The sequence below is a fragment of the Amphiura filiformis genome, chromosome 1, assembly GCF_039555335.1.
Source record: "Amphiura filiformis chromosome 1, Afil_fr2py, whole genome shotgun sequence".
NCBI classification, from domain to species: domain Eukaryota; kingdom Metazoa; phylum Echinodermata; class Ophiuroidea; order Amphilepidida; family Amphiuridae; genus Amphiura; species Amphiura filiformis.
Window position 1 is genome coordinate 34,413,243 of NC_092628.1, and position 23,664 is coordinate 34,436,906.

The following is a 23,664-nucleotide window of genomic DNA, read 5'->3' on the forward strand; positions in this document are numbered from 1 at the left end:
ACATGGAGTACAGGATGGTCATAACATATAAACAGGACCCACCTCGATCACGATCAATGATGTGGCATCCATTGGTGACGTTGGGGCTGGCTTGAAATCACAACTTTCTTTGCTTTACCTCGGTTTTTCGGCTCAAAATTAGAAGGGGACATATCTGACAGTAAAATCTAACATTTTGTTGAAAAGAAAATACAAATCTATTTTTATGGAAATGTTACAATTTGGCTTTAACTTAACTGAATTGGGCTATTCCATTTAAAATCCACACTACCCCTGTGGAAGATTTAGCTAAAGTCTGCCACAGAGGGAGTATATGTTTCTAATAGAATCGACAATTGGGTAACTTCCATTTGAAATACTCACTCCAGTTGTGGAAGATATAAGTAAAGCCATAATACAGGGGGAGTATGGGTTTCAAAATGATCAACTCTGACCAATTATATTTGAAAAACTTACTCCCACTGTGGATGGTATTTCCAAAATCTTCCACAGGGGGAGTATGGATTTCAACTGGAATAGCCCATTGTGTGTGAGACAATTTATTTTTAAATATCCTAAGCTATGTTTTAACCCCATCCTGGGCACTACCAGCAGAATTATTGGCCTATAAGAACAGTATTGTTGGGCAAAAATAAGTGTTTGTTTCCGCTTACATTCTGGAGAAAAAAAATTCAATCGGTAGGTGGGATACAATTTTATTCAGGGGAACAATTTTATTCATGCAAGTAAAGTATATAGGCAGAATGGAGCCGATGACCTCACCGTTCAATTAAGGGACCTTTCAACTATGAACCCATAAAATTGTTCACTTGGCAAAGGAGTCACACAAAATGTATTATCAACTTTTCATCTTAGAAAAGTAAGCTACAGACTTGATCATTTCAGACAAGTAGAACATTTTTCCTGCCTTAAATTTCAATTTTGAAAATGATGTTAAAATTTGAAATATGATATATATCTTGGTAAATTTTACATTTTTACAGTCACAGTCACTGAAAACTATGGCAACCTACATTTACATTAATATCAAACCTTGTCAGTATGATATTTATGTTTGAGAAGGTTTTGCCAACTTATTTGTGCAAAATTTTTTAGGTGAGATTTGTAGGTTCAAAGAAATTTATGGGGTTTTTTGGGGGGCAACTGCGCTGTGAAGCAAAACTGTTGCCAAATTAGCAGCAAGCGGCAGGAAAGTATGAAACCAGCATTTGTTGTACCATTTGTTTAACATATATACATGTAGCTATAAGCACAAAGGTATCATGATATCAACTGCATTATTATTTAACATACATGTAGCTATATATCACAAGATGCAAGCAATGACATGTGTTGCCATGCAGGGTATATGTATACCGCATGAATACATGTGATACTTGGATTGGGTAATCACATACCTTTTATGTGAGAATGTGAATACTTTGGTAACGGGAGGAGATTAATTATGCAGAGACCCAAAGTTATGTAATAATCCAAATTAAAATATTCACCTTTCTTTTAACTGCACAGATGAGAATTATGAATGTTATTTTACAAGGCAAGAGTTCACTGTTGATGACACTACTTACACCATAGGAGTGACATGCACATACAATAATGATAATGGTGGCGCTTTCCGTGAAGGATTCACAGACACTTACGCTAGTAGTTTTTACCAGCTGTACCCACCCAGAGGGCGTGGTGCTAATTCGTATCACAATGATGAAGATTCATATGACAACTGGCTAGGTAAGAAGAATCTATTTCAAACTATTTTTGGACATTGGCACTAGAAGAAGTTGTAATCCTGGTATTTAATACAATTTATTACCTTCTAGTACATCCGAGATTGGGAAAGAAAAATTCTAGCTGCATACTTATGAGGCCTAAAAATAAATTGTTGCATTGCTGTAATAGAACAAAAAATATTTAGGGTGCATGGGGATGGGGATTCTGTTCAAGATGGCCAACCTTTTCCACTATGTATTTGCCTGTAGAGCATTCCTCACAGACACCTTGAGCTACATAGACAATTGCATCATTCACATATATGAGAGGGGGTCATCAAGTTGGTAGAATAAGAACAAGTACCAGCCAAACTCTTTCCATCTCACTTTTGAACATGGTTGCTACGTATCTTAATGCACCCGTCTCTATTTTTCTCAAGTCTTCCGATTGCTGCATGAGCCAATCTTCATTTAATTCAATGAAGGCTCACCAGCAAACCTGATATTATGACTTTTAAGTGTCAAACCTAGGAATTTTAAGAAATTCTAAAATTGGTTTCACTAACTGGAGGCCATACCTGGACCACAATATGGTTGCTTTAGTTATCTGACCCCTCTGTTGTGAATGACAACTGACAATGGGGTACACAACATAATCTGAAAACAGTCCCATTCCTGCCAGCAACCTTACTCACTTGATGGCTCAATTTTGCTATCACGATAGTATACAAATATTGACTGCTATGAGGGGCATGGTTAAAATTATAGGCCCAAGGTGATCTCAAAACCATGACTATGCCCCGAGGTGTAGCCAAGGGGCATAGTCATGGTTTTGAGATCACCGCGGGCCTATAATTTTAACCATGCCTCGAATAAAAAGCAGTCAATATTTGTTTTATATACCAAATCTTAAGATTCTTGTCATCTGTTTGGTTAAAAGCATCGATTTTGGGAAGAAATTAATAGTTTCAATGCGAGCGGCACACAGATTACAATCTGCGATTTCTGCGTAATTATAGCGTGAAAACATTAACGTGTGCGTAATATCATTTTACGCTGGAAAAAACGCGTAGTTTGATCGTGACGCACGTGACCGGTCCATAGTTCATTTCCATGGACCGGTCCATAGTTCATTTTGCGGGCATAGTTAATTCAATGACTGCACTTTCAACCAATCAGATGACAGGAATCTATATATGAGGTATATAATATGATATATGCTTGTGATTGTACTTTCATTCAGTGGCAAATGATCAAGACCTTTCCTGAATCTCAGAAAACAGTAATGTAGACCTTGCACTGTGGGGACCAAGTGATCATTTTCTTAGGGGTGGGAGATCCAGGTGCTTAGATGCATAATTGTAGTAATTGATGTATGTCTTATCACCTATCCCAAGATCTACTATTTTCTAGGTTTGACACGCAAGAAGAAGAAGAAGACTTTCCTTTTCTCATCATCTTTGTTGCCTCTTATTGTTCCCATACAGCTGGTGATATAAAGGGTCTTTATTATTGCTGTGAAGAGTCCAGCTTATGTGACCTCTATGAAAGCAGAAGACCTAGATCAAGAACTAATGGCTATGTGGCACCATCAATATGTAAGCAATGGGCTATTCCAGTTGAGATCCATACACCCCCTGACATGACCTCCCACACAGGGAGTGTGAATTTTAAATGGGGTTAACCTAAACCTGATTGGGTGACTTCATTTGAAATCTATACCCCCTGTGTGGGAGATTAAGGTAATATCTTCCATAAGGGGTGTAATGATTTCCACTGAAATATCCCAATGAATTATTCTGTGGCAAACTGGCAAATGGGGATGCCCTCTTTAATATTAAAATAAAAAAGACCCAAGGAATTTGATATCAAATAACGTTATTATAGAATAGAAAAAGCCTGTGTTTTTAAATCAACTTGACTTACAAAAGTGAAAGTTTTGCTTCAATATAAAACTTATTAACTCAATCATACTACCGTAAAACCTTGTCTACAAGCATATAGAGTGCTTTGGATGAAAGCTATGCTAATCTAGGCGACATCCACCGACAAAATTACAACATTATGGAGTTTGAGCAAATCAATTACAGATACATGCATATACAAACAAGTACTATTGTAAGACCAATCTATTGTAAATATTATTGCATATTTACGGCTGTTAAACATTTCATCTTCCGATCGGAAGACTATGTCACTAATGCGGCGATCTAGCAACACTCCCTCTCTCATCCCCAGAGTGCTCTGTTCTTTGCAGGAGCTGATCGTATACATTATTTTGCAAATATGTTCCTTCAACACTTAAATCATGTATGCAATCATTGACATGTATTGCAAGGAACAGAACACTCTGGGGATGAGAGTGGGAATGTTGCTAGATCAGCACATTACTGATGAAGTCTTGCGATCAGAAGATGAATTGTCTAAAACCGAGAGGACTTGTGAAAACGGAATTTACCAATAGAATATCTAACAGTCCTGATGAGCTTTATTCAAGGAGTTAATGCAATCATGATTTCTCCTTTCAGCCAACAATCGTGGTGATCCACATTTCACAACTTTGGATGGTTTTGAATATACATTCAATGGCTGGAGTGAATACATCATTCTACAAGTCTACTATGGAGGGAATAAAATCAGTGAAGTACAGGGTCGCACAGCACCAGTGATAGACAACTCGTATGCAACAGTTTTCACAGCATTTGCCCACAAATGTGATGATAACGTGGTTAGTATACTTGTGTTCTGGACTTTTGTGTGTATGCTCCAGTGGAATACTCTAGGGATGTGAGCTAGTGGCAATGTTGCTAGATCAGCGCATTATTATTTGGCCAACTCCAATGAATTTTCTCAAAGCATTGCTTGAATTAATTATGCATTCTTTCTGAATGCCTGGCAAGAGGCCCAAAATTATGGAGTGAGCCTATTTCAGTGTCTAGGGATATTCATGTGGAAGGTTGATGAATATATGCTAAGTATAATGCATCAATTCCATTGGCTTCCTTGATAGCTAGGTTGATAATAAGAGTGCTGGTCTGGATACCCAGGTGTCCCATGTTAGAATCCTGGTCAACAATGAAAACTTTTCTTCCTTGGCCTTCTCAAAATTATATGCATACAACCTTGATTACTAACACTTAGTCTCCTGGTTGAGTCCTTGCCTCTTGGTGGCTTCTGCTGATATGTTAATCAAAATGTTATTTCTGATGTGATAAATTTGTATGTTTATAATTTAATGTAATTTTTACTTATTTACTTACTTATTTTATTTTCTATGCAATAGGCTGAATTTGTAGTTGATGCAGCCAAGTCTGATTTCACAATGACTATCTATGAGAGTGGTACTCCTAAATCTGTAGATAAGAGTGCCGTATTGAATGGAGGTAAGCCCATATCAAGATTCACAGTGAAAATAATACATCAATCTTATTTTGGATATTGTAATGGCTCATCATACACCCAGCCAACAGAAAATCATTTTAAAATGTTATAAATGTGTTCTCAACACATTTTGGTTGTATTCAAAATGTTTTTATAACATTAAGGGATCTAAAATGAGCGTTTATTGCATTTCGACAGTATTTTTTGTGGGACATGAGAGCACCTCGGACCTATCGAATTGCATTCTGAATCTGAAGCATGTCTTTCTGATATCAAATAATTTTCATTTTTGAAAATCACAATATAATACAAATTTTATGACAAATTATAAAAATTTGATATTTTTCAAATTTTTGATATATAACAATCCTCGAAGTAAATTTTATAAATCTAATGATATATTCTTAAAGTGTATGTAGCTGGGAGGAAAAGCCGACGATCAATTGAAAATTTTGACCTTTCATATTGAAGATATGGATTTTTTTTCCCCAAAAGACCTAATTTTTTTTTGTGTTTTGGGGAAAAATCCATATCTTCAATACTGAAAGGTCAAAATTTTCAATTGATCGTCGGCTTTTCATCCCACCTACATACACTTTAAGTATAAATCATCAGATTTATAAAGTTTACTTCAAGTACTGTTAAATATCAAAAATATCAATTTTAATGATTTGCCATAAAATGTGTATTAAATTGCTAATTTCAAAAATCAAAATTATTTGATATCAGAATGACATTCTTCAGTATTCAGAATGCAATTCGATATGTCTGATGTGCTCTGATGTCCCAAAATAAATACTGTCCAAACGCTCATACCCCAGCCCTTAAATGTTGGAAAATTTTGACAACTCTTAAATAACATATTAGAATGTTTTGAATCAAGTTTTTTGAATATTAATAAAATGTTATATGCCATTTCAATAACCCAACAAGAAAACATTTTCTGTAAAATGTTTTTGTTGGGCAGTTGCTGGGGGAAGGAGGGTGATTAATGTACCAGACTTGACAGTCTGTGTAGCTCAGTGGTAGAGCGCTCGCCCGACAAGCGAGAGGTCTGGGGTTCAAGTCCCCGCACAGGCAGGTATGTCCGGAGTTTTTACTCTGGTATATCTGCCTATGCATGTTATGTTTCCATTTGTAAATTCATGTGTAAATGTGCTAGGGTGCGATGCCTAATTCTTCTTTCCCCTGTATATTGGTACATTAAGAGTAACGGTTAAGCATCATTCATTTGATCTTGTGCGCTACTTTGTAATGTGTGAATGTTTCCATGTTCCAGTGTATGATGCGTAAGCCTCTTCCTCTGTTTGTACTCTTTATCTTTCAAAACAATAAGTATGACTGTGTAATGTGTATCTTTCAACACACAGTATATAATTTGTAATGTGTATCGTTCAACGCAATAGTTTCAGTGCTTCAAAGTTTGAAAAAAAGCATCAATATCTACCATAAAAACAATTCAAAAGTATAAGAAGTGCCAAAGTTGAAAACTGCTTTCCTCTGTGAATTAAAAGGTTTGTTTAGTTATCATGCCCTCAATTCTTTTAATGAACCTTGTTCATACATTCCCCAACATTCGGTGATTATATTTAATTTTATGTACTGAAACCAACCATGTGTGCGGTGAGATAACATGTATGTATGAACAATTATTGAAACACCTTTTAGTTTGCACAATTTGGGTGTTTTTTTATGCAGAGTCCGAGTTTACCAGTGATGATGGGTTCAGGGTGGAAGTCACACATGAAAATAAAACGGCTTCTAACTGCAAAGGTGTTACCATGATCGTGGATCTTACCACGGCTACCATTGATAGCACTGATGTGGCATATTTTGGTGATGTTTCTTTCATTGTGCCTAAATCAGGTTCAGGATTTTCTATAAGAGGGTGTATGGGTAAGTATTTCCATAGAAACAATGCATTGTAACAATTATAATAAACATCTCGAAGAAGTAACTAAACCCCTTGTATAATGACCATTATTTACAAATTTAAAAGGAAGCAGCTACGCATTTTGACACCTCATTTGATATAGCCTAGAAAACAATAAAACACCAGTCAATTTAACGTAGTGAGGTCCAGATTTGAAACTTGCACTAACATACAAAACAAAACAAAAACACGATATCATTACACAGATTTCCTTCCATTACACTGAATGCAAAATCAATAGAATTTATTGTAACTTTCAAATCTTGGGCTACATTGATTTAAATGTACGCTGTGACGTCAATATTTAGTCAATTGGTACAAATGAGGTGTCAAAATGTGCAGAAATAAATTCTGCTTCCAATGCATTTTACAGATTTGTAATTCAATCACCCCCTTTTTGAATAATGGTCATTATTTAAGGGGGGTTAGTTAATTTTTTGAGATGTGTACTATAGAAATACCTGTGTGAGTACCCGGATGTTTGATTTGGGTAGGTTAGTGTACCCGTTGCTATACCTAGAAAATAGGACCCATTTGTGTACCTAAACCCCAAATTTAAAGCATATTTACACCATTTTTGTGTAAAAAAATGTGAGAAAATGTTGAAAATGACCCATCTATATACCCAAATAGACCTACAAAGGGGCACATTACTGTATGGTTATTTGTACTGGGTAGCCTCTCCCCCAGGGTCAACCCCTGGCCATAGTGCTGAAATCAAGGCAAGCTATGATTACTGCTGTGGCTTTTAGATGGAGAAATTATTGTTAAATGTAATAAAAGTTGTGATGTAAAGTGCACATCGGCAATTGGAACCTATGTAGTTCACTCATTTTTAAGGTTCAAGTTCAATTTGGCCCACAGTATTACAAAATATTCTGTATTTTGTATTTTTTTATATGCTTTGTATGTGTGAGGTCTGCTGAGTTGGGAGCGCTGGGCCTTGTGGTAACAGTGCTCTTTTGTGCTGTCAGTGTTCCCTGGCAGCTGAGCAGACCTTAATTTGTTGTTTTGTTTCAATTTTGTGGTTAATTGCCAGATGAATAAAATAAAATTAAAAAATAATAAAACTGGTAGGTATCTTGATCACAAGCTGGTGAAAAAATTTCAAATGAGTACAAATTGGAATTTGTGCAACAGTCTCTATCGTAATCATTATGCAGGTTTTGATAATGGTCTCTCATCTCTGACTGACTGGCCATCATTCTTGGGCAAGTTGTGTAGACAAAATAACAATTTTTTTTCTTGGCCTATTTATACAAGGATTATATAATCTATGTGAAAACAGCATGCAATGTCATTGGACCATCTTGTATATATACAAAATATGAGTTTATTGACATGACAGTCAATCTTAATGATACATGTAGATCCTTACTTCTGACAAAATATTATATCCACTGTTACAACTTAACCTAATTACAGGCAATAATGATGGGAATGCAAACAATGAGTTTAATGATAGGGATGGAAATCCTGTGGACCCACAACCAGATACTGATGAAGCCAGATATAACCACATTACAGGCATTTGTAAGTATCAATATTCAAATCATAATATGCAAATATATGAGAAGACAAGTATAGTTTTATCAGCTTGTAATCGGCGGGAATTGTTTACCACTATGCCGAAAAGTAGACCCACATAAAGTGAATAAAGTATGGGGCTTAAATTGATAAATCGTGATACTTCTTGCAAGACAATTCTCGAAATAAAATATATTGATATTAATCTGTGATGTTATAGGGCCTGCCGATTACGAGCTGATCAAACTATAGACCTCTGTATCTTATCTTGTGCTATTCCAGGGGTTGTGTACTCTCATTTCCACATGCAAGTTTATGTATGTGATATAGCTGACATTTACTTGTGGACAGGAGTATATGTATTGTAATACAGGTTTCCTATACTGTGCCAATAAAGTATCCGTACACTTGGGAAAATAATCACAATTCCCAAACTGAACAATATTAGTAAATTTGTTTTTTTTTAATATCCTGCTGATAGACACCAATTGAATCAATGTGACTTTTTGCAAATTACAAGCATTTGATTCAGCGAGGGTCCAGTTTTAAAAGTGACAAACTGGCCTATTCAAAACTCCACAGACTAGACATCTGGTTTGAGAGTGATGAATGGCTAATTTATGCATTTGGCTTTCATTTAAAACAAAAGGAACAAAAACAAACTGAAACAAAAGAACTGACAAATAAAATGAAAGTTCTGAAAAGTACTGAGAAGTAAAAACTGAAATAAAAACTGCTTTAAATAATGCTTCATTGAAGAAACTGTGTTGTCTCTTTGTTGTGCTTGTTGGAATCTTTTTTCGCCTTGTATACACCTATCCGACTTACGCCATTACTGCGGTGTCCCCGATGTAAAACTACGGTGTCCGAGGTGGGGGTTCTATCCATTATTTATTGTGATGCTATACAGAAAACCTCAGAATTGTCACATTAACAGTGATATTCAATACACAATCATTGAGTATTGAATTAATAATTAAATCTTTATCTGGTACATCTGTGATGCCGTCAATAGTAAAATCAGTAAACGCTTGCTATCGGATTGAGAGTAATAGGCAAGTTTGTCACTTTTAGCAAAACTGGACCTTTGTCTATTCAATTGCTTGTAATTTTACTTCTTGAGGTCACATTGGATTCAATGTCATGTGGTGTCATAATGTGCAGGATTAGATAGTGCATCTATTAAAAAAAACAAATTTACCCCAATATTGAGTAACAAGCGATGCAAGCCGTTGCTTCATGGGATAGCGCATGACTAATATCACTATAACAGATATTATACACCATGTGTTCAGTTTTGTAATTGTGATTATTTTTCCAAGTGTAAGGATACTTTATTGGCGCAGTATATAACACTTTGGGGTGATTATTTTAGAAAATAAACAAGAATTGTTAACCTGGCTCAAAAAAGCTGTAAGATTGAAACACCATTATTCCTCTGGCTAGACCAACCACTGGCAGTGCATCATATTGGAAATGCATGGCGCAAATCAATAGTGCTTATATAGAACTTGTACAGTCCACTACTGCTGTGTTTTTTCTTTGTTATGGAATTTAGTTTAAATATTTTGTACCATCCCTTCCCTTCCCCCCCCCCAAAAAAAAAATCAGGGGAATAATGGCTGTGACTAAATTAGGAACATGATGGTGGACCCAGCAAGTTTAGTCCAATCTTATTGAATCTTAAATGATTACATTTATTGAACTTAATTGTCCTTTAATAGGCACCAGAACTAAATTTGTTCAATTATAAGAGTTGCCGTCAATGCTGCCGTATTCGTCCAAGTATAGGTTTTTTGGTTTTTTTAAGTTTTATTTTTTTGGTTTTGGAGTGTCCCTGGACCTATACCTAAATGCTAGGATCATTCATGGTTGATCTAAAACAAATTTCAAGATGTTTTGTATTTGATGATCACTCAAATTAATTTAGTTCTATTGCCTTAATCATTTCAAGAAACTGATCAATTTGTATTTCTGTTTATCATTATTTTCTTGCTACCTTGTTTTTGCACACCCAGGGGAGACCGGATCTGCTGATAGCATTTTTAATGAAGGTTGGTCCACTATCTCCACAGCAGGTGACAATTTTACCCCTAAGTTCTTGGAACATTTGCTAGCTGAAGCAAGTGAATCTGAGCTGGAGGCGGTTGATAATACTTGTGGTGCAGGAGATGACGCTGACAAGACTTGTCAGTTTGATGCTCTAAGCCACAGGAAAGCGTTATTGGTGGTGCTACCAAACAAACCGGGCAGGCATTTGCTGAATCAGCTGATGCTTTGGGTGAGTATAATTATATGTCATCTTTATTTATGCCTTTTGATATTTGGTTTTGATGCTGTTATACAAACAGTGCATTTATATCTAAGCCCCCCAAAAAAAAAAAGAAATGCAGAATTTTTTTATTTTTCTCAAAACACCATGGACCCAAAAATACCAAGTCAGGAATCTTAAAAAAAAAATGCATTTTTGAATTTGTTCTCAAACCACTAGTGAGCTTTGAGACAAACCTTTTTTTTTGCCTAATCTATTATAGTTTAGAATGCTGGGTTAAGGGATCTAAAATGGCGTTATTTTTTTTTTTACAGTTTTTTTTTGGGACATGAGTGTCCCTGGACCTAGGATCATTCATGGTTGATTCTAAAACAAATTTCAAGATGTCTTTCTGATATTTGAAAATCACTCAAATTAAATACAAGTTTATGACAAATTTCAAAAATTTGATATTTGTATTTCTTTTGATATATTCTTGTCCTTGTTTTTTATATAAATCTAATGACATATTCTTGAAGCATTTTTAATGAAGGAAATCTCCACAGCAATTGACAATTTTGACCCCTAAGTTTTCATATTGAAGATATGCATCTGTTTTTTCCCAAAAAAGACCTAATTTGTTTTGGTGTTTTGGGGACAAGACTTCCATTGATGCTCTGGCCAAAGGAAAATTTTCATTGGTGGTGCTTTCAAACAAACCCAGGCATTTGCTGAATCAAGATCTTCAGATTAATAAATTATATGTCATCTTTAAATATCAAAAATTGATTTAATGATTTTAAAATGCTGTTATACAAACAGGGAATTTCAAAAATCTATTTGATATCAGAATGAAAGTATTCAGAATTTGTTTTCTTTCTCTAAAACCAAAAAATACAAGTCAGGAATTTAATAAAAATAACATTTGGTTTCCAGTGAACTGAGACAAGGCACTTTTTTTTTTTCAAAATGAGTTTAAACAAAATGAATGGGACATAAAAAAGTGACTTACATTAGACATGTTAATTAAAGGGCGGTAATCCTATTGGTGGAAAGTGGAATGTCTCCAAACTTACATACAATGTCAAACAATGTCCTCTACATGCACCTGTGTATAAAAATGATAACATTTTCAGTGTAAATGTGAATAATTAGCACAGTTAGCAAACCCATGCGTTGGTACATTGCATATTGCATTGTGGTCCCACATTCATGTACACAGTGAAACATGCCAATGTATGCGGTATTCCCAATTGCACAAGACACAAGAAAGAAGTCATACAGAGAGATAAAATTGCTCAAATGTTGCCAGAAATGTCATTAGGCTTAAGTATTCTCTGGTATTTGGATACAGTATTATTTTGACATTATCTGTGCATTCTGACCAATTTGGATGTTTTCTGATATCATTTGATTTTTTGAAATTAGTATTTAAAACATTTTATGGCAAATCATTAAAAATTTATATTTTTGATATTTAACAGTACTTGAAGTAAACTTTATAAAGCTGATGATTTATACTTAAAGAGTATGAGGTGGGATGAAAACTAGAGATCAATTGAAAATTTGACCTTCGCGGGTTGAAGAATGGATTTTTTTTTTCAAAACACCAAAAAAATTAGGTCTTTTTGGGTCCAATCAATCATGAAATGTCAAAATTTTCAATTAACCATTTTTGCCACATACACTTTAAGAATATATCATTAGATTTATATAATTTACTTCGAGGACTGTTATATATCAAAAATTTGAAAAATATCAAATTTTTATAATTTGTCATGAAATTTGTATTATATTGTGATTTTCAAAAATTGGGAAAATTTATGATATCAGAAAGACATGGATTCAAATGGATTAATCTGAGGTGCTCTCAATACAAAACTGACCTTCCCCGCTATTTAATAAACAGAGGCGAGTTCATTTAGATCCCTTAAGGTATTATCTTTTTTCCTTTTGCTGCAGAATTAATTTATAATGTAATGTAAGGTAATGTAACGTAACGTAACGTAGCTCACTCCGTAAGTAATGGGGTCGAAGACTGCTGGCCTTTTGGCCTTTCGAACGGCTCCTCCATGTCATCAATAACAGAATAACTTGTACTTGTTTTTGTCTCATTCTTCATTAATATAATATAATTTAACCAATGTACTGACTTACATGTATAATGTTTATGTTTGTAATATGACATGGAAATAAATATGATTTGATTTGATTTGATTTGTCACTGAAGTATTCTCTGGTCATACGGATAAAGTATAGTTTGATCTATCTGTGGCAGACCAATTTGGAGTTAAAGATCACATTTGGAATTCGAGTAGTACTCAAAATATTTTGATAAACACTAAAGGGGTTTAAAAAAGTATTAAGTCTTGTAAAAGCAATACAAGAAAGAATAGTTTCTAAAACACTGCAAATAAAGCAAGCTCAATATAATATAGGCAGACCCTGGCGGGTTGCCAAAACAAACAATTTCAGACTAAATCGTGGGTCCAATAATCAAAATGTCACCCAGTTTTTCTCTTAACCATTGGTTTGTATGGAACATTAAACTACTGAAAGTCACAGGAGCCAATGTCGAACTGTCACCCAATTTTTCTTAACCATTGATTTCTATGTGACCTCAAATTATCAAAAGTTGCAGTGAAAAAAAACTACAATATTACCAGTTGGGCTACAAATGCTTTGGATTGACCTGCTAATTGACCCCAGTGCATGACCTTTAGATGGCAAACTTTAAAATGGGTCAATTGGGCTGTTCATCGCTAGTATTGAATTTAGAAATAAAAATCATCCCCATACAATGAAATGACCAGTAATATCCTATCTCCTATTTGTCAAAATTTTTAACATTCTAAATGCAGGGGATGGAATGTTAATCAGCTGATTTTTTTTTTTATTTGTTCTTAAATTATCAAAAGTATTGATTTAAAAGAACTTCAAAATTTAGTACTGGGCTTATAGCCGAGTGCACCCTTGTTCCCAGATTGTTTTGAAAAATAGGTGGTGGGCTTATACCTGAAGGTGGGCTTATACCCGGGTGGTTACGGTAATAATTTAGTGTACAATGACTTATTTATTTCTCTGTTTTAAATAGTCAACAAAAGAAAATCTATATTTACCTGTTTGTTATTTTCAGCAAATGTTCCTCCAGTTCTCAATGGTTCTTCAGTGGTAAAACCAACAGATTATCTTCAATGGCTAAATAGTTGTATGTTTCACTGACTATTGCCAATGCATGACGTGTTTGTTTCGTTGTTTTTATGCCATGATACTTTGTACTATGTATATGGATTGTGTTTCCCCATCATTGGAGACATCTTCAGAGTACCATATCATTTCACTTCATGTGGCACCCTGCAACAGTATACAAAATATTGATTGTTTATGAGTACATTGGTAAGATTATTTTCATGAGGTGAAATATGGACTGTTCCATTCAATGAAACTTTGAATAGAACAGTTCATATTTTACCGAATTCAAATATTCTTTCAATTGAACGAATAAAACATTCAATATTTGTTTTATACAAACAATATGTGACATGATCAAGGGGAATGAGTCACATGTCGGCAATTTTCAATTTGAAGTTTTTTTACATCATTTTCTGGCAGTTTACAAATGCTACAAATGTTTACAAATGTTTACAAACTTAGGTACGTTAATCTGGTTGAATAGATTAAATTTATTCTCTTATTGTATGATTCCCAGATGATTGAGATTATTCACAATTTACAAATGCTACATTTTGATGCAAACCGCATCAAGATCGGAAATCTGGTTACCGAGTTATGAGCAATTTATCAATGGCTGAAAACAATATAAAACAAAAGTATTTGAACACTGTTTTTGCCAATATCTCAGAAACAATATTAGCGACATCCAACTCATTCCCCTTGATCATGTCACATATTTGTTTTATACAAATACAAATAAATTCCTCATCTTCCATTTAGAGGTTAATAACTGCGCATTGGTTATTTGAAGGGTATTGTGAAAAATCTAAACATTTTGCCTTTGGAACTGGGGAATATCCCAAGGGGCATAGCCCCGGGTGATATTCCAAGGTCCAATGCAAAATGTTTAGATTTTTCACAATGCCCAATATATTACCGATTAACCTCATTCATAATCATCACTTTCATCTCTTCACTTAACAAAATAACACAAATTTTACCTCAAAAGTTTGTAAAAATAAACAATTTTGACATCTTCCCTTTCCAAAGATCTATCAGACTAAAACAGGCCGACCAATAACAAAAATGCGTATCACAATCTGTGCAAATATGGTAGTGTGCAATCCAAATACGGCAGCCAGCGCACGCGCAGTTTGTTCAACGCACTTTACGGCGCTCGCAGAGGTTACTAATATTTACTTTCGAATAATTACGCATTTTGCGGTCACTTGTGAGATATTAATGACCTCGATTTGCATTCGCGTTTTTACAAATAATAAAATATGATTGGATCACACGCATCGCAGTATATTCATGAGGTTATGAATTAGTTTTATCACCATGATAACAAAACCAAAATTAGTCCTATTTATTTTAGAAGCAATACCCACACCTGTAACACAGAGTGCAATAATCTTTTTGTAGCTGACACTAAAAACTAATCAAAAGTAATCAGCCAATCAAATGACAAGAATCTTTGTATGAGCTATATGTATCCTGTCATGTCATGTTGTATCATGCCACTTAGTCATACTGTGGGTCTTTCTGTTAGTCTATTGTTCAGAAATGGAAACGCAAGGGATTATGTGCAGGGACTTGGCTATTATTTGACAAGTGTCCATCATTTTCAATCAAACCTGCCTGTCCAAAATTTGACCCTGAAAACATAAACCAGACCTTTGCCCCTTCTGGGGGTTCAGTCAGTTCAAATAGATATTTTTTATAGAATTCAATTAATTAGTATGGTTATGTTTTTAAAAATTTTAAAATTCATATGTCAGTTGTCACAGCCATTAATTTTGCCTGTAAGAAGAGCAAACAGCCTGTCCAAAATGATGGGTGGACAGGTGGCTAGCAAACACCCCGATTATTTGAGTTGATCTGTAACTTGAATTCATTGTTAGGTTTGGCGTATTATATCAATACATGTTATTTCAGTAGGTTGGTGGTAATTACATCATACTCATATCTGTCAATCAATAAAGACTGTATAAGACAAGTTATATGGAACACCAGTATTTGAATTGGTCAAACCTCTGTCTCACTCATGTCTCTCATCGTAATAAGTATATTTTGGCAGGATAGACCTAGAACAGTCCTGAACTCAAATTTATAACTTTGATGTTATGCTGGTCCACATTAATGTGACACTATAAGAATGACTTTAGACTTGCAGATCACCATGCTTGTAATGCCATGGATGATCTCCTTTCCACATTAATCTAAGATTTGGATTATTGTGCAGGAGTATGGCTTAGTTTCCTATTGCCATTGTATGTGACTGCATCTGATCCAGCCTACAGTGTGTCATGTCTCTATAAAGTGGCAGATTCAAATAAATGCACTGACACGTTTGCGTCAGTGTACAAGCAAATTGTATTTATACGTGTGTGTATACACCAGTGTTGCATTAGGTCAGACCAGGTCTCGTCTCAACATCTGAGACAAGTTTTAGTGTCTGCTGAGATCAATCAAGGTCTTGGTCTCGAACTCAAAACTAAGTCCTGAGTTAAAGTCAATTTCATTTTTGTGGACCTTTGGCCTGAAGAAAAAAGATATGAATGGTTGTTCATTACAGATTCCTTACCCTAAATTTGAATGAATTGAAAAATTTTTAAGATAAAATAACAGAAATCATTCCTATAAAGTTAAAAAAGTTATAAAGAATCATCAAATGATGCATGTTTAAATGTTTTACCAACTTGATTCATGATTAAACATTGAGTCTGTATAGTTCAGGATCCACTAACTTTTTGCAAGGGAATATTCTCCACAAAAGCATATTTATAGATGAACAAATAGTTGCCCTGTAGTGTGCATCTTCTTTTCAACACAAAAACACTAATTTTACAAATATGGTAAAATGATTAACTTGATAAGATAATAATAATACAAATTTATAAATGAAAATGCAAAAATTGAGATGATGACATCACTAAACTGGTCCAAATTGAGTGTGATGTTGGTACAATGAAAAGTTTTTAAAAAACATTAATGAACCTAACATATATACCCAAACCAAATTGCATGTACATCATGATCAAGATGAAGAACCATGTATATGAAATATAATCTGTGTTCGGAAGGGGTGGTCAAGTCATGATTTTGGATGTAACGGTCTCGATTGGATGGGCAGGTCTTGGTCTCGGTCTCGGTCTCGGACATAGAGGTCTTGACTACAACACTGGTGTATACACCCTGTTGCATTAGGTCAGCACGTCAACTTGAGACAAGTATAGTCTGCTGAGAACTCAATAACGCCCCCAACCTAACACCCAAACTAAGTCCTGAGTTAAGAGTGCAATTTCATCAAATGGCTTTGGCCTGGTTGCAACATAATGGTCAACATCTACAGATGTTGTAAACATGGAATTCAAAATTATTTTTGAAGGATAAAAATAACAGCTCATTCCTACAGTAAAACAATACACAAAGTCATCAAATATGCCCACAGTTTAAATTTTTACCAACTTGATTCTTAACGCATGAGTCTGTATAGTTCATTCTGTCAACTTAATGCAAGTTTATCGAGTCTGTATAATTCATAGTTCATAGTTTTATTTCATCTCATTGCATCAAAACATAATTATACAAATATAATAATGATTAGTACTGATAAGATAATAATAATACAAATTATATACATGAAAATGCAAAATAAGTGAGATGTGGACATCACTAAACGCAGAGCATAAATATGAGTGTGATGCTCATTAGAAAAAAGTTTTAAAAACCATTAATGAACCTAACATATATGGCAAGAATTGCATGTACATCATGATCAAGATGAAGAACCATGTATATGAAATATAATCTGTGTTAAACCACAAGTCACAATTCTTTGAACATGTAACTAATTTTGGCTTATGTGATATTTATCTGTAATAACATACTGTTATAAACTTAATAAACACCCTACCCTAATAAGCATTATTTCCCTACAGATTTTCAAGTTCTAAGCATCCCATTTTTCAAACTTAATAATTTAAATTTCATCAAATGTCTAAATTATGACCATCTAAATCTTGCATGATTATTATGATTTTGACTTGAGATACACTTGATTTTCAATTTTTATGTGAAAATTTCAAATTTTATCTTTTATTTTGGCTTAATAAGCCCCACCAAAAAAGTGACTGATCTAACAGATTGCATTTTCAGCTTTTTGGTATACCACTGATCTCTTTTTCTAGGCCAATTTTGGAAAATGGATGGGTCATATTTTCAAAATTTACAATTTTTCAGAAAATAGCCTGCCAATTTTGCCCCAATTGTAGCCAAAAATGTTTAAAATGAACCGAAAGTTTTGGAATAGTTGTAAAACTTCAGCTGAACATTTGTTAACAAAATTTTTGGAAAAATTGGTATAGTGATGGGTCCACTATTCATATTCTCAGTACACCTTCCTACTCAAACTAAACTTTAAAAGTACCCCCCCATGTAAGTGCCCTGGAATCAACACATTATGACACATTATTGTGAAACATTATCAAGGAATTGTAAGAACAATACTTAATTATGATGGCATGTTGTGATTATAATTTTGTGATTTTATAGTTTCATTTTGTGTTGATGCATTAATCTAAAAACAATACCTTCTGCTAAATACCATCAGTCTGGTCCGGTGACAAAAATATGTTTGTGACTATATAGTGGACTGGTAAAATGCCATTGATTATGTTGAATAGATTCATCAGGTTTGTTCAATAAATAAACATTTTGGATTGTTTGCTTTTCGAAACCAAGTGAAATTTAACTTCGCTACAATATTTAGCCCCACGCGATGAAGTCCTCTGACGCGTGGGGCCTAAATATTGTAGTGAGTTAAATTTCACTTGGTTTCGAAAAGCAAAAAATCCAAAATGTCCATTGATTATGGTTTCCCATTGTATTCTGTGATGTTAAGGTGTAGTATGTTTTCTTGTGTATTTTAGAATCTGGAGAGGCATTTTTCACACTCATTAGGCATTGTGATATAGCTAAGGAATCAAAAACATAATAATAATAATAAAAATGTGTGTATGCAAGTAAATAATTGCTCATCTGTGCAGTGCATTTACATGTTTTCTGGAAATCTGCTGTAGACTACTGTAAAACACCATTTCTGTATAATTTCATACATTTTCTACATAAACCTGTCAACAATTTTATGGTTCAAGCCCTTTTATGAAATTTGCTCTTTCTGACCAAACTTGGGTGCATCGATGGTTTGTTGTCAGTTGTCTCAGCAGTCAGCACGGAAACAATTTTTCCCCTTACTGTCTTGAACTACATCTGATGCCCTTTATTTTGACGGATATTTGTTACAAACATATTTTTGTCTTGGACCAGACTGTATTTTGTTAGAATAAAATCATGATCTTTTTTGTTTTCACACACTATCAAGTTTCAGGTGGAATTCTCTGTTCAAATCTTTATTTTTCATCATGTGTACAGAATTATGGTTGATTTCATCTTTCATGTTAAACATGGTTTTTGTTTATTTTAGGATTTGTTTTTAAAGAGTTTATTGTCCATTCACCAATGTTTTAAATTTGTCTTCTTTGGCTAAAATGTTGAATTCCTTGGATGGTATTCTCATTTGTTTACCAACATTCCTATATTTCAGCTAATGTTGCTCCGTCAATAAGTGGAGGAGACGTGACCTTACCAGTAGGTTACCAATGGAGGGAGGATGGTCTCTTTGCTGTCCTTGTTGGTACAGAGTATAATGTTGAACTTACTGCTGAGGATGCGAATGGAGATGACGTCACTTTTAGTGTTGAAGGGCTTGCTGGAACAACTGTATCTGAAAGTAAGTGACGCATTTTGAATACTGTATTACCCTCATCGGTATTAGTATATTGAATGATTAAAGTTGAAGAAAACTTTCGATCCAAACACAAGAAATTATTCATACTCAGGAATTTTCAGATGGGCTCTCCATCTTTCATCAGCAAGGGTGAAATTGTGATGTGTATCATCAGGTCGTACCCTTTATGACTTTAGACTTGATCACAGTCTTGTATATTACCTGTTTATAACCAAGATGATCATTCCTGAAGTAAAGTCAGCTTAAAGTAATGGATGCAAAGTTATGTATTTCTGTAGATGTTAGAAATTTGAGTTTAAACATTTCAATTGAAGAGCTGCAATCATTAAACAGTAATTGTTTTATTAATTACACATGAAACTCATTTCTCTAATTTTAAATACACTGTTCTAACTATCTACATATTTGATAGCATTGTGAATATTTGCCCATTTTATTTGTTTCAGCTGGTGAGTTGGTATTCACTGTACCTGACACAGCAGCATTTACCCTAACACTAACTCTATCAGATGGTAAAGCTGAGTCTGTGTACCCTATGAGAGTTGCTTCATGTCAATGTGAGAACAATGCAGAGTGTGACTTTGATAATCCAGTTGTTGGAACAGAAGCAAACAATGGACTCTTCTTTGTAAGTCTGTATGAGACAGGGGTGTGAAGTCTCCTCTTTTAAGCTTAATTCCTCTTTTTTGGAAATTTCTTTGAGGCAAAATTTTAGCTTTTTCTTTCATTTTCAGCCCATTTTGAGCATATTTCGGTGCTTTTCCTCTTTTTTCCTCTTTTTTGAACAAAGTTCCTCTTTTTTCAGTAGAGGTCACTCACACCCCTGATGAGACAGTTACCCCTATTACATAAGCACACACAAATGAGGGGGGCTTTGTTAGCTTTCTTGAAAGAGCTCAGCTAAGTGAGTCTGAGTAGATCAGATTGGGCCACATTTTGAGGTGTATGAATTTTGACTGGAATAGCCAATTGCAAGATTTTAGAGTAACTACTGCCACCCTTAAGAGGTTATGATTTGAGTTAGATCTTAGGGTTTAGGCTAGGTTTTCTGGGTTAAGATTAGGGTTTGGTTAGGATTATGGTTGGGGTGGCATGTAGGCCTATATGTAGCCACTATATTGAGCACAAAAATATCTGATGATTGCTGTCCTTAAATTTGAATGAATGCATAAAAAGTAAATGTAGATAAATTTAAGCCACAACATTTGGGTGCCTCCCCTGGACAAGGGCAGGGCATAGAGACCACTTTCAATTAAACCACCTCTAGGGCATAAAGTGTAATTTGATATTGTCTATCATGTCATAATGCTTCAGGTAGGATAATTATACAAATCTTTCACTTGTACTATGCACAAAATGTCTTAAAGCCATATTATAACATTTGCTGAGGAGGACGCCCTCAATATTTTTCAAAATAAGTTTTTTCCGTGATTATATTGTACTTTATTGAACCAATATACCCTGCAAAAATCAAGACTCCAGGTGCTGTAGTTTTGTCAAAATTCGAGATTTTGAATAAAACGCAGGAACCGTCGTTTTATTATTACGATGGAATTATTAGTCAAACGCATACACAATGTTCATAACACACAGTATGTACATGCCGTGCGGGATGGTGCTCTACACAACAAAGGATCGTACCATAACACAATCGAAGGAGTGATACGTATTGGCTACATCGGCGCTGGATGGTAGTAAATTCCAATTTTCTTTGCTTTGCCTTAGTTGTTCGGCTCAAAAATGAAAGGGGATATATCTGACAGTAAGAACTAACATTTTATGACAAAGAAATGCTAATCTATTTTGTATGAAAATGTAATAATATGGCTTTAATTGTTGCTAAAGTTTGAGGATGATCAATCTATACATATTTGTTTTGTTTTGCTTTTTCCCCTGTCAAAAATGTAATGTAAAAGTGCATTTTAAGATGCGACTCACATTATGGATTCATATTCATGTTCTGTCATATTCTTATTTAAATCTCCTCTTATGAAACATTCACACATCTATATTTTATTTCTCAAGTAAATTTCACAATAACAATAAACATATCATTGAATTTTGCAGAGAGCCAGTTGTGATTGCACACCAGGATATGCCGGTGTTGACTGCAGCCAAGATTATGATTCCTGCTCCACCAGTCCATGTTACCCTGGGGTGGTATGTACTGACGAGCCACCTCCATCTATAGCACCTGTATGTGGTAGCTGTCCTGATGGCTTGGTAGGGGATGGTATCACATGTGCCGGTGAGTAGGGCAGAATTGATTGTCTTTGGTATAGTACACCTGAGTCCCTCCCTTCATGAGAAATCAATCTCATCTTTTACATAAATTGTTTAAGTTTTGTCCTTTGTTTGTCAACCATTCATCCATTTTCCAGTAGTCATTTTACACAGATCCTTTGCAACATAACTACCCAACGTTAGGTCAGGGCATTTTGACTCGCTACCACAAGGTTGTGACTTTGAACCCTTTCAGTGCAAATATGTTGCAGCCACTTGGGCAAGACACTTTTTGTCACTTGTCCACTCCACCAGAAATGGAGAGCTGGTAGTTATACCAGTGCCATTATTGTAGGCTGCCAAATGGTGTGATACATCCTGGTGGCAGCAGAAACAATGTAAAGTGATTTGATCTCCACTTAATAACAGATCTAAGGTGCTATATAAATGCCTACATTTGTGCTAGTTTCTGACCCTTTTGACCTTTTGCAATCTGAACTTTATCGTTTGATGTACAGATAAGGATGAATGTACCAGTACAAATCAGATAGAAAATAAAGAGTACTGCAGTCAACTGTGTACTAACTCACTGAAGAGCTGCATTCAAGAAGGAGATATAACTGTGTGTGTGGGCGGGTATGAATGTAGCTGCTATGCTGGTAATGAACTACAAGCTGATGGCAAAACATGCAGAGGTTAGTAAATGTTTGGTGTATGGGGTGACAACTGGTGGAATTGATCAAGTTTTAATTGGCTGTACAGGTGGATATTCTTCATTAAGAAGTGCACGTTTGTATGCGTTTGTATCTGTATTCAAACTGGAGTTTTATTCCAGTATTAAGCTAAATTCATGATGTAATTATTAGATAAAACTGTAATTAAGTTATACTTACATCAACTAGATTGCCCAAATCATATTTATTTTTAAATATTCTAATATCTCAACACATTTTTATCTCAAACAAATTTTTAATCTTTCCCCAGAGCAGCTAGCGCACATAAACACACCAATGCATCTGGCCGGATTCGAACCGGCAACCTTCATAATACTAGCACAACACTCTAGCTAATTGCGCCTCAGAAGAGCGGAAGATACAAATCTATAGGTATTAGGTGCGCTGGCTGCTCTGGGGAAAGATTAAAATTTTGTTCATCCTATCAACCTAGAAAACTAAGTATAATAACTTTTGACGTTTGTATCTCAATTGCTAGATATTAACGAGTGCCAAGCTACAGACTCCCCATGTCATGGTAGTGCTACTTGTGAAAACACGGATGGCTCCTTTACATGTAGATGTAATGCAGGATTCACTGGTGATGGCATCACCACCTGTGAAGGTGAGTAGGCATGTATATATATAGCATTTTTAGATTTTGCATACTATTGCAAGTTACAAACAAGCATATTTTGAATAATTTGGGAAAATGTCTGAATGTTTTATTTACAAGCATTACCCACAATGCCTTTTGAACTGTAATTGTGAAAGGGCTTGTTTGTTTGTTTGTTTCTTATTTGGCAAGATCATTAGAATACAAAAACAAATTATAGAGACAGAAAAATCATTACAAAGAACATCAGTGTGACAAATTATATAAAGCTTAAATTAATCAGCCACAAAGCCAAAGGCTTATATTCTCATTCTTAAACAGATCAGCT

The 23,664-nt window shown here is 34.7% G+C and overlaps 1 protein-coding gene across 1 annotated transcript in view; it reads left to right on the plus strand.

Moving 5' to 3' along the window:
• LOC140158579 (uncharacterized) overlaps window positions 1-23,664 on the plus strand; it is a 65,895-nt gene that overhangs the window by 4,996 nt on the left and 37,235 nt on the right. The window contains exons 3-15 of the mRNA XM_072181720.1: window positions 1,510-1,728; window positions 3,194-3,304; window positions 4,235-4,434; window positions 4,990-5,089; window positions 6,786-6,983; window positions 8,446-8,553; window positions 8,830-8,864; window positions 10,762-10,828; window positions 19,581-19,766; window positions 20,231-20,412; window positions 21,852-22,032; window positions 22,526-22,702; window positions 23,220-23,345. Of these exons, the coding sequence (XP_072037821.1) occupies window positions 1,510-1,728; window positions 3,194-3,304; window positions 4,235-4,434; window positions 4,990-5,089; window positions 6,786-6,983; window positions 8,446-8,553; window positions 8,830-8,864; window positions 10,762-10,828; window positions 19,581-19,766; window positions 20,231-20,412; window positions 21,852-22,032; window positions 22,526-22,702; window positions 23,220-23,345 (1,890 nt within the window). The remainder of the gene's footprint in view (window positions 1-1,509; window positions 1,729-3,193; window positions 3,305-4,234; window positions 4,435-4,989; window positions 5,090-6,785; window positions 6,984-8,445; window positions 8,554-8,829; window positions 8,865-10,761; window positions 10,829-19,580; window positions 19,767-20,230; window positions 20,413-21,851; window positions 22,033-22,525; window positions 22,703-23,219; window positions 23,346-23,664) is intronic.